At 43.1% G+C, this 15080-nt stretch overlaps 1 protein-coding gene across 3 annotated transcripts; it reads right to left on the bottom strand.

The window, feature by feature from the left end:
• Positions 1–16: 16 nt before the first annotated feature.
• On the bottom strand, positions 17–13409 carry ENTPD6 (ectonucleoside triphosphate diphosphohydrolase 6). 3 transcript variants are annotated; one of them, XM_030946213.1, is made up of 14 exons: positions 13356–13409; positions 11604–11945; positions 10265–10341; positions 9726–9869; positions 9226–9301; positions 7939–7974; positions 6689–6777; positions 5366–5445; positions 4355–4419; positions 3895–3996; positions 3301–3441; positions 2282–2338; positions 1604–1716; positions 17–1351 (listed from the first exon to the last, which is right to left on the bottom strand). In XM_030946213.1, the coding sequence occupies exons 2-14, from the start codon at positions 11860–11862 to the stop codon at positions 1262–1264; spliced, it is 1329 nt and encodes a 442-aa protein (XP_030802073.1). In that variant the 5' UTR covers positions 11863–11945; positions 13356–13409; the 3' UTR covers positions 17–1261. The 3 variants fall into 3 exon arrangements, with proteins under 3 accessions (XP_030802073.1, XP_030802075.1, XP_030802074.1); XM_030946215.1 differs by lacking the exon at positions 13356–13409 and adding an exon at positions 13271–13285; XM_030946214.1 differs by lacking the exon at positions 13356–13409 and adding an exon at positions 12939–13089.
• Between the last annotated feature and the right edge of the window lie 1671 nt (positions 13410–15080).

Here is a 15080-nt window from a genome sequence, read left to right as displayed (position 1 = left end):
GCTCCTCACCACCACGTTCTGATTTCAAACTGGGGGTTTATTGTCGGCACAGCGAGGTTCAGGTGTCCCCACACAGCAGGTCACCGTGTCATGTACTGCTGCCCTGAGCCCACGAGTCAGGGCTCTCGGGGAAGCTGGGCTCTTCTAGACCCCCAAAAGACCACTTGGGCCTTCTCTATACATTCATTAAATACATCACAAATTCACAGTTGGATTACAAATAACACAGCACATCTCCTCCAGCCCCTGTGAACACTCCCTGCCTGCATACCAGGCACTGTTGGAGTGGAGCACATCAGCTACCCTGCCCTGGCTCATGGCAACCACAATACATTCATGTAGCACAGACGTGTCTGCAGGAAAACTCACCCAAATACCATGCAAATGCATTAATCCCCAGCCCTGCATCAACCCTGCCAGGGCACAAAAGTCTGCAGTGTCCAGTAAGCCATGCTCAGGGTTTATTTTTGTGGCTGCATCTTGTTCATCTATCTTCCTCTGACCAGTTCTAGAAGTGTCAAATCCATCATTATCCTTGTACCCAGGTCCCAGGCCTTGCTCATTCAGCATATCTGATGTTGCTTTCCATCATCCACCTCCCAACAGCCAGGGAATCAACATTAGGCTTTGACCCTACAGGTACACAGGCTCCAAGCCTATATCCAGTTCTAGAGTCTTCCTGAGCTTTTCTCCTTTGGCAACTGGAACACAGAGCGGTGACTTCCATGCTGCATTTCAAAGCTGCTGCCTGTCAGCAGCACAATGTGTAAATGCGCCATTTTTGCACACACACAAGTTTACCTTTGAACACAGGAGTAGTAAAATAAATATCATCACTGAAAACTGCTCACAAACAGGAAAAAAACACCCTGAAATCAGGACAGTAAAGAGTTCCTTCTGGAGTGACCGTTCAGCAACTTCAGCACACGGCGAGCACATAGTAAAGGCATATTCCAAAAAAGGTGTGTTTTTCTCATAGAGATCATAGATGTCCTGCAGAGTCCTGGTTTTCCTTCCAAAAGGATCAAGTTTTACATTAAGCTGATGGCACATGCTGTCAAATCAAGGCTTTTCCTTTACACTCTGCACTGTAAAAAAGAGCTAGCGATGGTGGGGGCTTGGCAGGGGGTGGGAGGAAAGTAGTGTAGTTCATGGTGATCTTCCAAAGGACTCTGGAAGCCAAAAGCACACCCTTCAACAGGGTTTCCCATGCTGGGCTTCCAAAAAAAAGGAAATTCCAAAAAGTCACCTTCTAGGAGTGTTAGTACTGCAGTCTGTTCAGTGAGTCGATGTAATGGAAAGTGGCTCCCAACGCCCAGCTTGTTTCAACATTGTCAATTTTCCGGGCAAGCTGGACAAAAAAAAAGAAAAAAAAAACAAGCAGAAAAGTTGAAACACATTTTTTTGTAAGAATCTGAAGCATGCAAGGTGGATACAGTGCTGAAGATTATGACAAACAGTTACCAGCATTGTGGGGAGAGTGTTGCTGCACCCACCACGTGTTGTAGCAAGAAGGTAAATCAAGGACCAAGCTCCTGGCAGGATGACTCCTGCCTTGGCACCCTCCTGCCCACTCTCCCCAGAAATCCTCTTTGAACTTCACCTTAAAGCCTTGGCTCTTTGGGAAGCCCAGTTCCTGCAGCAGGAAGGTGATGTATGTGAGGTCCATGCAGAGAAAAGGGTTGTTTCCAGGGCTGATTTCCATGGTCTTACACACTGAGAAGAAAGAAAACAGTGTCTGAATGCACACTGTGGGCTCAGGTCTAACAACAGCCCCACTGTGAAAAATCTCAAATGAATCCACAAGACAGCTCCTGTCAGTGATGGAACAATGGGGCTGAAATGACATACACACATTAGGATAAGCACATAAACTTTGTAAGGAAGTCAAGACATTCTGTCTCTCCCCTAACAGCAGTTTCTTGTATCTCTCCAGGAAAAGAGCCTTTCTTCTATCTACTTCAAGTCTTTGAATATCTGAGCAACCACAGGTGTGTTATCTTTCTTGAGCACCAGCACTTAACAAATGTTGACAAAACCAAGTTTAAAAAAGCCCAACAACATAAAAGAAAAAGTCAAACTCAAAATAAAACCCGCTGCAAAAGCAGAAGTTAATATAAAAATAGATGAGATTTTCAGAAATAAGCAGAAATGTTGGTTAGATGCTATTTAGAGGGACTCAATATTTACTTAAAAGCATCAGGCTTCATAGTGTGTCTCACATTTGCCACCTGGAATGAATTTACACACAATTACTAGTGTGTGTTTGTATTTTACTCACCATATTTAGCTGCAATTTCAAAGTCACTGACAGTTAAGCTTCCTCCATTGTCTTTATCTAAAAGAAAAAGAAAAACCACTTTTTTACAGTCTTTGTATAAAGGTAATTGTAGACTCAAATCATAAAAGTTGTTTGGAAATTATACCTTGAATCACTGAAATCAATGTCAAAATTCAGAAATCAATGTCACTGAAATCAATGTCAAAATTCAGACAAAATTCAGGTTTTAAAGATAAAAGAACCTTTAAAAGATTCTCAATATAGATTAAAAGCCTTGGTTTATGAAGAATCTTTAGCCTTGTTTCCTACAGAAACAGAGTTTACAGATCATGTCACCTGATCCCCATTTCTGCACTGCCCTGTCCAGGGGTGCCTGGACAGTGAGCACCTGTGACCAGATCTGACAGGGCAGTGGTGCTCTGCAACACATTAAATCTGAAATTATTTGTAAAAAGAAAGTAGCTGAGAAGGGGGGTGTGTTTGTCCAAACTAACTTTATCTGCATCTTACCACTGAATATGACAGCCTTTTGTACACAAGCACACCACTGGAAAAGAGATGTGATGCGTTCTGAATGCATGTGGAAATAGCTGAAAATCTTCATTCCATCAAAAGGTCAGTGGAGCAAACACACAGCCCAAATAATTTTTTACTGCTTTACTGCTCAAGAAATTTGTTATCATCATGAAGTTTTTTCTATTTCAGATTGTAGAGCTAATTAGGTAAAAACCATTTCTGAAATGCAAGCTGTTTAAAAACTATTATCAAAGGCTGTAGGTCCTATTTCACAGGCCCAGTATCTTCTCTATAGACAATAGAGAAGATACTGTCTGTATTGTCTGTATTATAGACAATAATATTGTCTATATTGTAGACAATAATATCAAGTCAATGCTGCACAGCAGTGTTAACAGACTAATTTCCATGACAGCTTAGCAAAGTGTTGTGATGTGTGTAAGTGTTCCCACTGCTTCCATAACTTGCCATTTAAAATGAAATAAACTCAGAAGCAGACATACCTATGAGACCAGCCTCTGCTGCACAGTCATAGTAGTAGGAGAAAATGTAAAAGTCCAGGTCCTTCACTTCCCCAGCTCTATGCACTTTCTTGTACAGCATCTTTGCCACTTTATTAGAACAAGACTCATACAGAGGCTCACCTAAAAGAAGACAAAAAAATCGTATTACAGGCTGAGAGTTAAATATATATAGACTTTATTTAGGATCTGTCAGGAAACAGGCACCTTTTTGCAAAACAGCAAAACTCTTCACAGAGAACTGAAATCTGAATCTTCTTCTAGAGGCAGACACCTACCATCCTCATGTTGGGACTATGTGATAGATCAGAGATGGACAACATCATTTGAGGCAGAAGGGTTTTGAAAGACCTATTCAAGGACTGCTCAACTCCATCTGCATTGTCTAGCAGCTTTACTGACTGGACAGACACATCATGGCACAAGACAAAGGAACTGCAGGATCTCTTTGACAGCACATCAAGAGGAGCCAGACAGAACAGTAAACAGAGTCTGGTGTCTTTGAAAGAGGATGAGTGTGTATTTACTGTGCTAATAGCAGCTAACCTAGATAGCAAGAGTGATAAATCACTATACCTGCCTTCTGTCCTTTAATTTTGTACACTATCTCAGCGTGTTGCCATTCGGATTTGAAGCCAGGTGGCAAACAAGGGCTGATCAATTCCTCCCCTTCTCCTACTGCAGGAGTAAAACAAAGCCACATTAGGAAAAAACATAAGGAGTAAATTCAGATTCTTCACCCCCAGCCCTTCTCCATACTATCCTGCAGTTTCAGCAAGGCCCCTCCACAGCCCAGTTATGGTTTGGATGTCCCATGCCATCCCGAACCTAGGGCTGGCAAAAATCTAGGTCTCCTGGGAGCTGTCAGTGTCACCTCCTGCATTCATCTCAAATGCACCCAGCCATGGTGACAGGAGCCCACATGCCATTCAGGAACCTCAAGCCCAGTGGGAAGGGGATACACAGCTCCTCCCCCCACCACAGGACTACACACCCTGAGCTCAGAACCAGGATCTGAAGACTGCCCATAACTTACAGGGTTTTCCCTCAACTCCTCCCAAAATGGCAAGCCTTGCTGACATCAGCCCAAGTCCCAGGTAACTGCAAAGGGAGAAAAGCCTCTGTGAGCAACAGACATCCTTCCTCTGATACTCCACTGACAACCTAGCTGGGACATGCCAGTCTCCTCTTGACAGCCGTGGTAATTAAAGTGGCTCAAGTCAGCAGCTCATGCACAGGAGTGGAACAGTGTGACAGCCTGTTCTCATATTACCTTATCCAGAAGGATAATTTCTCTTTGAAAAAGCTCAGGCAATAGCTGTCAGTTGTAATCTGGCTCTTGGAGAACTGGCAATGGCATTTCTCTAACTCTACCCCTAGTACCTCAATGGATACTCCTACCCTCCTCAAAGGCAGCACAGACACTTGCATATAGAACTGATTTTCTGAGCCCAACCACACCCCACAGCAAACACAGGTGGGAAGAAGCTGCTGGCCCAAAACACTGGGAGCAGAGAAGACAGTGAGGGAGAAAAAATAACAGAAGAAATAACAAAGCATTATGAACTGACTGCAACCCCCATTCTCCATCTTCCTGTGCTGCTCAGTGGTCAGAAGGTATAAAAGTTGGAAGTGAAGCTGAGCCTGGGAAGGAGGGAGAGGTGGAGGGAAAGCCTTTTTGATTTTGTTCTTATTATCTTACTGTTTAATTGGCAATAAATTAAATTAAATACTAAATAAATGAAATTAAAGTCAACTCTGTTTCACCCATGACAATAACTGGTGACCTCCCTGTCCTCATCTTGACCCATGACCTTTTTGCCATAATTTCTTTCCCCTGTCCTGTTAATAGAATGGGAGTGATAGAGGGACTTAGTGGGCACATGGTGGGCAGCCAAGGTTAATCCACCAAAATCACATGGCTCAAGTTTCTCTGCTTCTTCATGGTATTCATTTGCAAGGACCCCACTCCAGAAAAACACCTCAGTCTCCCTGGCTTCACAGAAAACTTCCACCTGAGCAATGTGCTCTCTTTTCCACAACTAACCTGTATGAATACAGCTTGTAGGTGTGGTTAAACATCTGAAATGAAGTTGTGTGGCCAGATGGTGATGTCTGGAGAGTTGCCTGGAGGGAGAAAAAGATGTCACTGGCAGGTTTTTGCCAGCCAGCAGCAAACATCAACAAGGTAATCTTCCAATACATTAGGAAAAACGTCAAACAATCCTAGCATGATTCAGAGAGAAATGATGAATTTGCAAGGATTTCAATTTGACTGCTGATGCACAAGACAGCCACAAAACCTGGAGCTAAGAGTGTCTTCACACGACAGGGTTCAAACTGGTTATATTTGTGTCCACACCAATATGCGGTATAAAAGAGTTACTTTCATTAGAAAGGAATCCTTAGTCCAGCTCTTAACTGCTTTTATCCAGAGGCTCCAGCCACTGCCTCTTCACATGATCCCTACTACAGGAACCGTGTGCAAACTAATAGGCAGGCCAGGCACGCATTAACTTCCTACTCCAGTGAATTCATCTGTGAACTTGCACAAGCCAGAGGAAAAGCACATCCCTGAGCTTGCCAAGGAACAGAGCAAGGATCAGCCTGTGGTCTGAAGGAATGAAAGGGGCTAGCCTGTTCCCCAAGTGCATCAGCTCAGCTAGGGTGTTTGTGGGGAGCAAAGCTCTGGCCACAGTGCTGCTCTTATCTTAACGCCTTCTCTATCTCCAGAATTTCCACATCCTGGACCCTTCATATCCCTTCCCATTCTGCTGAAACAGTGCAATGTCTTGATTATCCCAGCCTGGGACACTCCCTCTGCTTTTGTGCAGCTTTACTATGAGCACTGTCTCTGCTCAGGCCAGAGCCTTACAATACCAGAACCACAGGGCTTCACAGAACAGCTGTAAAAATGCCAGGAAGCTAAAATGGCATTCATTTGCAACTGAGTGAACTCAGGACAATCAGAAACAAGGACTGAGAAGGCACCTCACTGTGTTCTTAAACCCCAGTGTAGGCCATATGCTGGATTTGAACTCATTAATAGCCTTGGGTTTTGTGCTCTTTGTTATAAGCTGTACAAACTGAAAGTCAAGGATTCAGACATTCAGAACATGGTGTCCTCCACGAGATAAAGCAGCCCTGGCAGACTCACCACAAGCACCACTGACCCATGGAGCTGGATGAAGATGGACAAAGAGTTGTGAATGCCTCTGGGACTGACTATAAAAAGGCAGATATGACCAAGTCACAAGTGTGGCTTCACGTCACACTGACAAAACTCTTGCTCTGTTTCCAAGGGAAAGAAATCTGAGCAGTTACAGATTCCTGCAGCAGCATTTCCCAACAGTGTGCATGCTCACGTTACCTTGGTACGTGGAAGGAAGGTGATCTGTGTTGATCCACCACCCAAATCCAGCATCCCTACACTTCTCCTCTGTGGGTCATCTAGCCTGCCTGAAATGTGTGACAGAACAGAGAAAGCCATGGTGGGCACTGGGAAAAACTGGCTAGGAACAAAACCAGAAGTACAGTGGTAAGGAAAGAGAACAATCTAACTCCACTCTCAGCTTTCACACAGCACTAAATTACACTGTTATCTCCTGGGCACTGATTTTGGCTTTATCAGACCTGAAAATCTTAAAGTGACAAGAGTCTCTTATTTCTTCAGTGGCTGCTCCTGCCCTAATCACAGCAGCTTTGGTTATTGCTTTCCTAAACATTTTGGATGCAAAGACCTTTTGCAAACTCTGCTCTGGTAACCACTTTGTAACACAGAGGAATGTGGTTGTCTTGGCCACCTCTCCCTGATCCCTTGGCAATATTTTGCAGATTCCTATGGCCAAAGGGATGACAGACTGAAAAGAGCTGGCCTGAGAGACTCAGCTCTCTTGGAATTCTTCCTGCTGCCAGCCAAGACCTCTGCTCTCATTTAGATCTAGTTCTTTTCAGTTAGATCCTTCAAATATATCCCTCTGACGAGGACAATTTGTGCCAAGTACCTCAATATACCTCATGATAGCTGATGTTTGAAGATCCCTGACCTTTCTGGTATTTCCTGGGAGCACAAAAAGCTCCAGAGCACATTGCCCCACAGGCTGTGTGCTGAACAGAGCACTTGGATGGCAGAGTGCTTTATGCATTGTCAGAGAGGTCTTCAGCTTAGTTTTCTCTCTACTCTTCAGCTACCCTTTTCTCACTCAGAAGTGTAAACACCCGTGGCATTTCTGTGTTATAAATCTGTAAGGAAGTACCACAGCACTTTCTTTTACTCTCTGCAGCTGCCAAGCACATCTAGAATACTCACACAAAAAATTTAGCCCGAGTCACAGCAGGCTCTAAAAAGGAATAAAATGCTCTGGTACCCTACAGGGAACTGAAAGAAAAGCTACATTAAACATCTAGGAAAAAGGATTAAACTCCTCACTCCATCAAGTAAATGGACAAAATCCTAATGACTTAAATAGGCCAAGCCAAAAACAAACTGCTGACTTATTCTCACAGCCTTTTTTCTCCCATTCCACCCCAATGAATGAGCAAATTCCACACAGGGGCAGAAAAGAGCAGGAATTTCACAGCATTGGTCATATCTTTATACACATGCTCATGTACACATACCTGTTAAAAAATTTATCGTGATCCAGGCTGAAATACCTAATAAGGAAAAGATTCAGAAGACACATGCTTAGATCATAACATTTAATTTTATCTAACAGCAGAAATAAGTAAGTCAAGCCATATTAGAAGGTTTCCAGAAATGTCAATGGCTGACAAACTCAAGATTAGGCTATTTGAACAAAGAGAATGACCTTCTCTATCAGAGCTTATGTGATATTTGGGAGAGAAGCCCCATGTATGAAATGCCTGAAGAACTCTGTATTTCACAGGTCAAAAACTTGGGCAGGAAGTCACAAAGGCTTCAGTCCTAAGCTAAAAGACAAAGAGATGACTGATACTCACATTGTTCATTTTCTAGGAGAACATGCACAGCTGGCTTTTGTTTGATGTCAGTCACTCCACTTATCTTTATGAATACTAACAATTTTCATCTTTCAGTGTCTTAATTTTGCCTGTTTTCCTCTAAGCAATTTTGTGAGCTATGCCGTTTTTGTCCTCTTGTTTACTGGTCCCCATAAATTAGGTGAACCAGTGACCTTATGTTAACAAATTCAAATATTTATTCATGTGGTTAAAACTCAAGGCATGCCAGAGAGCATGGCCTACTTCAATCCTTGGCTGAACCCAGGCTATCACTGCTATTACTGATTTTAAAACAAAAGAAAAAGAATATATTTCCTCCATTAAGCAGCAAGAACAGAAACTCATAAACAGCTTCAGCTATTTTAAAGCTTGGTTTCTGAGCAGATTTAAAACACATTTCAACACTCAGTTACTTAGAATTTTGGCATTCTGTCCTCAACACTTTTGGATCAACATAAACTTGCTTCAGCATGTATTTTCTTCTCTATATAACATTTTTTTTCAGATTGAACTCACATTCCCACTTGTTAGATGAGTTAGAATTAACATTATAATCATCAAGTACTTCCAGAGAGCTCTGATTAGCATTGTCAAGAGCAGAGTGGGCTAACCCAATTGTTGAAGACCATTTCAACAAGCAGATATTCAGAAATTTCTCCAAAAGTGCTGACTGCACAGTGGCTTTCTGATGATCCTACAGGAACTCCTCAACACTAAGAGCTTTCAAGATCAGGACAGAGCTCAGGACTTCAAATTGGAAAACACTACACAAGATTTCTTCGGCAGGCACTGCCTGTGGCTGCATAAAAACTCTGCTTCTGTCAAACCTGCTGCTTATGGGTTGCCACTACAGCAGGCAGGGACTTGTCACACTGCAGCAGGGATTTCCAGGACTGCAGAAAGAGTCTCCATAAAGTTGCTTACCTTCATCAGTTCCATTCATTATCGACACACAATTGTCCCTTACAAAGAAGGGGGAGGCCTGAAAAATCTCCTTCACCTGTAGTTCAAATAAAAGTTACATTCAGAGAAATACTTTTTCAGCTGAAAAATAAGCTTTTTAAAACCCCATTTTTACACTACTACTCCTCTGCTTGGGCCAGATCCTGACTGCTGCTCACCACTTTGTTTGAAGTTCAAGAGTCCAACAAGCAGCAGCCTTTATGTGCTGGCCCTGCAGTTTGGTGCAGAAACAGGGATGGATGTGATGGGTTTTCAAGCATGAAGACTGCTCAGAAATGCCATTAACAAGGGATGGGCATGGGTAGGGAAGGGAATCCCATTTGCTTTGTTGGAATTGGTATCCTAGATACATAGGAAAGGCAGGAGATGGACACCCTAGCTTGCAGGAATGTCCCAGGGTGCTGCATTTTTAACAGGAGCATGTTTTTTTGGAAAGCAAACAGAAAGACAAGAGCTAATACCTTTTCCAGCAACTTCTGAGCTTTCTCTCCTGGCAGCAACCGTAGGCCAGCTGTGGCTTTCAGGACCAGAGGAGTAAACTTCCACAGCTCCATAGGAACCTCCTTCTTTGCCACCTCCAGGAGCTCTTTTATTCCCTGGCCACTCTGTGAGCAAAGAACAATAAAAGACATGTTAAAAACTCTTTTGAAAGATCAAAAGGGTGATCAGAGCTACGATTCACTGTAAATGTGAAACAGAGACAAATTAATGTCAAAAGGGGTCAAGAGAAGGTGCAGGACTCACTATCTCACCAGCATAAAGCCTAGTGGATATAATGGGAAATACTGAGCAACTGGTCCAAAGCAAAGTTACTTTTCCAAATAGGGAAACAGAACTCTGCCACCAAAGTTTTTGACTACAAAAGGCAGTATGACAAATTCTCAGAAAGCAAAGGCTTTTGTAAAACACTATGAGCTGGGTCTAAGTCAGCCTCTTAGGAGTCCCTAAATTCCTGCAAACCAGAAGATAAGGGAGACAGGAAAGAAGTAACTTAAATTACCTTTTCAACATCATCAGCATATGCAGACAGACCTGGTTTCAGTGCTTTAAACGTCTCATGGGTTAATCTGGGAGTCTCTGTTCAAAAGCAGTATTCCAAAATAAGTAATGGTACAAATAATTTTGCATGCACCAAAAGAAAACCATTTAATAAATTCCATTATTATGTGCTAATAGAAGTCAATTGAAACCTCTGTCTAATGAACTATTATCAGCCACCTGACCCTTTAAATACAGCCCTGGCTGTGGAATTAGAACGTGAGAAAACCACTTTTAAAGCCATGACTGGTTGTCAGGTGCTGCTGTCCACTATGCACATCAGTCACCAGATGGGTGCAAGCTCTCTTTGAGGCCTTACACCTGCCATGTGCAGCTTTTCAAACTGCACCTGCAAAAAAGAATTCTTGTTTCAGCCTACCCTGCTCTGCCTAAACTTGATTCCAACAAAACCTAATGGAAGCTTTTCTCCTATTTTCAATGGCAGCAGAGGGATGCAGACCTCAGTACTTTGGAAAGCTGCAGTACTTTGTATAAACCAGCAGTCCAGGCAACGCTTACACTCCACAACTTTTGCTGTGATACATTCAGAAATTGTGTTTCAAATGAAGCAGGCAAGGAAGAAGCAAAAACTCGGAGATACAGGGAAAGAAGGAAACCCATGGACTGTTGTTTAACCTAAGGGGCCAATCACACCATACACCACACTGCTAATCCTCATCACAGCCTTTAGATCACCTGCTAACAGTACCCACACAGGCTCTCTGATCTTTAAGTGTTTCACAACATACAAACAAATGAAGCTTACTACTGCCAAGGAAAGCTGGAGCTTTTTTATACACTTTGTCTCAATTCCCCAAAGCAGTTTCTGTCCTGATGCAATACACAGCAATTTTAATCGAACTATATGTAATTTTTATTTTGTTTTGCAGTTTAAACCCAACACTGAAGCCAAGGATGCACTAAACCAGACACTGTAGAGAGAAGCAGCTCACTGCCAGGAACTGGAGACACCAAACAACCTAAAAAATTTGGGGAAATAAGGCAGTTTGAATTTATAATTGTCTCTTCCACCAGTGTGATGAAAAACTGCCTTTCTTCAAGACACTACTCTGAAAGTACAGCTGCTATTTGCTTCGTATTCTGACATTACAGCATTTTCTCCTTGTTGAACATTTTCATAATTTCATCCAAATACACATTCCTGAATCATTTCATACTTCCTGATGGCTCTGAAAGACCTGAAGCATGTATGTTCCAGTAGACCCTAGAAAACTGTCACCAATAATCTCCTCCACACTTTATGGAAGACTTAAATCTGTCATGCAATGAGCAGGACATACCTCTTGGCTGCTGAGCAAATTTAAATATATGGATGCGAGTTCCCGTGCTTCCTGCATCAAACATAATTCCATAAAAGACAGAGAGATCTGTGGTCACTGCCTGATGGGTCAGTTTATCTCCTCTGCTTTCAGCAACTCCTTCTGTGGCTCCCACAAATGGCTTGGAGCCCAAGTGCCATTTTACATAGGCCACATAAACAGCTATGCATGTCAAAATCCCAAAAGCGAAGAAGCGCTTCGATATCTTCATGGCTTCCATTTAATGGGATGTTTTGTTTCTTCCCTTTATCAGGTGGTCTGTTCCTCGTCCTTCACGCAGAACAGGTGGCTCCCACATCACTCCTACACCCAACAGAAGAGAAAGGATCTGTTTTATTTTCCCAACCTGATAGAGGGATCTAAAAGCATGATGCCCACGACACTGGACACTACTTTCCCAACGAACAGAAGGAAAGCAACCTCCTTCAGCACCTCTTCCTGCCCCACAGCTCACTTTAAGGCATGGAGCAGCACAAATCTTCTCTTCCCCCATTTCTACAGAGGCCAAATAAGGCACAAAATAAGGAGGGTTCAGAGAAGCTATGTACAGTGACCAAGGTGGGAGGGGACCTCATCCAACATCCTGCTCGCAGCAGGGGCAGTTCTTGAGACCATCCATGTGGCCAAGAGCATTTTGAAAAACTCTGAGGATGAATATCCCACAGCTTCTCTGGGCAGTTGTCTTTGTTAGTTCCTGGATGGTGAGGGAGGTCCCAGAAGACTGGACAAGGACGACTTAAAATTAACTTTGAATGGCAAGATGCAAGATCCAGGGAATTGAGTGCCCTCCTCCCCTATCCCCAACATCAGGAAAGAAACCACAGCAAAGCACAACCCACAAAATCTACAAGCCCTCACACAGCATCATTCAGATGATTAAAAAGCAGTTCAGTGGTAATTTATGGGGAGAAAAATTACATACATTTTTTCCTTTTTTGATAGAGTAATGAAGAGAAAGGAAAACAATTGATGAAGTTGAGTTAAACAAGGTTTTTTACACATATGTAACCTCCTGATGAGAATTCAGGAAGGTGTGAAGGGGAGGAACTTAAAATCAAAGTGATTACAGAGTATTTCCAAAAACAGGTAAGACAACATTTCCTAAAAATGGAGGAAAACAAAATCACAGGCACATATACACATAAAGCATGGATCAGCTTAAGAGAAAGGGAACTGCAGATTGCCATGACACAGAAATCAGGAAGATGGCATTGCAAGAAAATTAAAAAATTAAATTGCGAGTAAAAAAAAAAAAAATTAAATTGCAAGTAAATTAAAAATCTTCCTGGCTTCTACCGGCAGATGCCAATCGCTGCAGGTCTGTGGGGCGATGGGTGCCGGGAAGGCCTCGGCTGCAGCCACAGCAGAGCTAAATGTCACAAGGGGCAGGAAAGCCGCAGGGACCGGCGGATGCTTCCAGGAGGCTGGAAAATGAGGAAGCTCAGCAGCCTGGAAGCGCTAACCCCGCTTGCCTGGAGACAACCGCGACCGTCCCTTCCCCGCCTTTGTCAGGGGACGCCAGGATTTGCTGCAAGGGAGAAGCTTCCCGCTGGCGGCCCGGAGCCGGGAATGCAGCCGGGAGCCCGGCCCAACCCACCCCGCGGGGTGCCCCTCGCTGACACACAGACCTCTGTCCCTCTGTCCCTCTGTCCCGCCGCCCGCACTTCCTTCTTCCTCCCGGCTCCCTCTTCCCTCCCTCCGTCCCAAACTCACACCGCCCTCGCCGGCCCCGCCATGGCGGCCCCGCCCGCACGGCGCAGGCGCGAGGCGGGCGCGCGGCCCCGTGAGCGCGCGGCCCCACGAGGGGCCGAGCCCCCTCAGTGCGCGGGAGGTCGGCAGAAATCTCCTTAAAAAACAAACAAAATAAATAAAAAGAAGGTGAAATGCCGCAAGGTCGGAAAGGTGTGGAGAAACAGTGTCGGAAAATGTGGAATGTGTCAGGAGCGTCTCGAATCAGGTGGTAGTTTGTGGCCGTGTTCACAGGGGTCTTAGGTTGAGGGAAAAGACGAAGATCTGACTCCATGTTTCAGAAGGCTTGATTTATTATTTTATGATATATATTACATTAAAACTATACTCAAAGAATAGACGAAAGGATTTCATCAGAAGGCCAGCTAAGAATAGAATAAGAAGGAATGATAACAAAGGTTTGTGGCTTGGATTCTCTGTTCGAGCCAGCTGGGCTGTGATTTGCCATTAATTAGAAACAATCAACATGGGCCAATCACAGATGCACCGGTTGCATTCCACAGCAGCAGACAATCAATGTTTGCATTTTGTTCCTGAGGCCTCTCAGCTTCTCAGGAGGAAAAATCCTAAGGAAAGGATTTTTCATAAAAGATGTCTGCGACAGTAGTTAACGTCACTTGGTCAAGGACAGCGTGGAGCTAAAAAGCTCTAAGGATGAGGTACATCATGGAGATGTTGATGTACCCAGTGCCAACTTGGTGAAACACTCAAGGTCCACGTGTCCTATGGCTGAAATATGTTCATTATAGTTGTGAAAAATGTGTATTTTATGAGTGGCTTTTCGCAAATATTAAAATGAATATTATATGTGTTGTGTTAGAAAGTAATGCTGTATTAATTCTCTTAAGTAGTGTGCTAAATATAGTTTTAGGCTATAACAAAATGTTAACATAGAAACCATGCTATGTAGGATACTTTTTTTAAAGAAAGGGCTTGCAGCGAGATAGCAGCTACAGGACACCTAAATCTTTCAGAGAAAGAAAATTTATTTCTCCATTCTCAGAAGAAACTAACTTCTTCCTGCCTCACTCAGGCTTGAAGGCGCCGTCAGGATTTAGAGGAAGAAGCTGACACTGACCGGACAGAATCCTCTGTTTGAATGGAATTTATGCATCATGTATGAGGTGTATGAATATGCAACAGGCTGTTGCTTTTAAGGGTTAATCCTCTGTTAACATGTGTTCTTTTTCAGGCTTATTTTGCCCAGAAAGAGGTACCCGGACCGTCCTTAACTCTTTGTTTCTATTGTCTCATATTGTCCTAATTCAAATTGTCCAAAATTTTTATTATTCTAATTATATTGCTATTTTTATAACCATTTTATTACTATTAAACTTTTAAAATTTTAAAAACTAGTTGGCCCTTTTCACATTATAGTACTAAAAAATCATGCCTGTAGGTCAAAAAGGTGCTGGCCAGCTGAAGACCCTTCCCCTGAGCATGTATGGAAATTATGTGGGTCACATGGTTTGTGTGATAATTACTAACCAGTCCTAATAAAGGGGCAGTACTGTCTCAGTTTAAGACAATTTAACAGATGGATGCTCTGAATGTGTTATCTCCCTTTAGTTTTAGTTGATGCTCTTCCACCAATAAGGAATGAATACAATTAGATGTAAGTGAAAAAAATTAGTTTATCAACAAGTGAAACAGCAACAGGCAAAAATTAAAAAAAATTCAAACCAGTAA

This window comes from Camarhynchus parvulus, chromosome 3, assembly GCF_901933205.1.
Source record: "Camarhynchus parvulus chromosome 3, STF_HiC, whole genome shotgun sequence".
NCBI lineage: Eukaryota > Metazoa > Chordata > Aves > Passeriformes > Thraupidae > Camarhynchus > Camarhynchus parvulus.
The sequence above is the reverse complement of the archived record's forward strand: the minus strand, read 5'-3'. Positions and strand labels throughout refer to the sequence as shown.

What these genes read in the sequence shown, in the direction of transcription:
- ENTPD6 (XM_030946213.1), bottom strand. Translation starts at nt 11,862, where the DNA reads ATGGAAGCCATGAAGATATCGAAGCGCTTCTTCGCTTTTGGGATTTTG. An exon ending in AATGAATGGAACTGATGAAG is followed by an intron (nt 7,975 to 9,225) that starts GTAAGCAACTTT and finishes TTTCCTTATTAG; the next exon opens with GTATTTCAGCCTGGATCACG. An exon ending in TGAAATTGCAGCTAAATATG is followed by an intron (nt 1,717 to 2,281) that starts GTGAGTAAAATA and finishes CTTTCTTCTCAG; the next exon opens with TGTGTAAGACCATGGAAATC.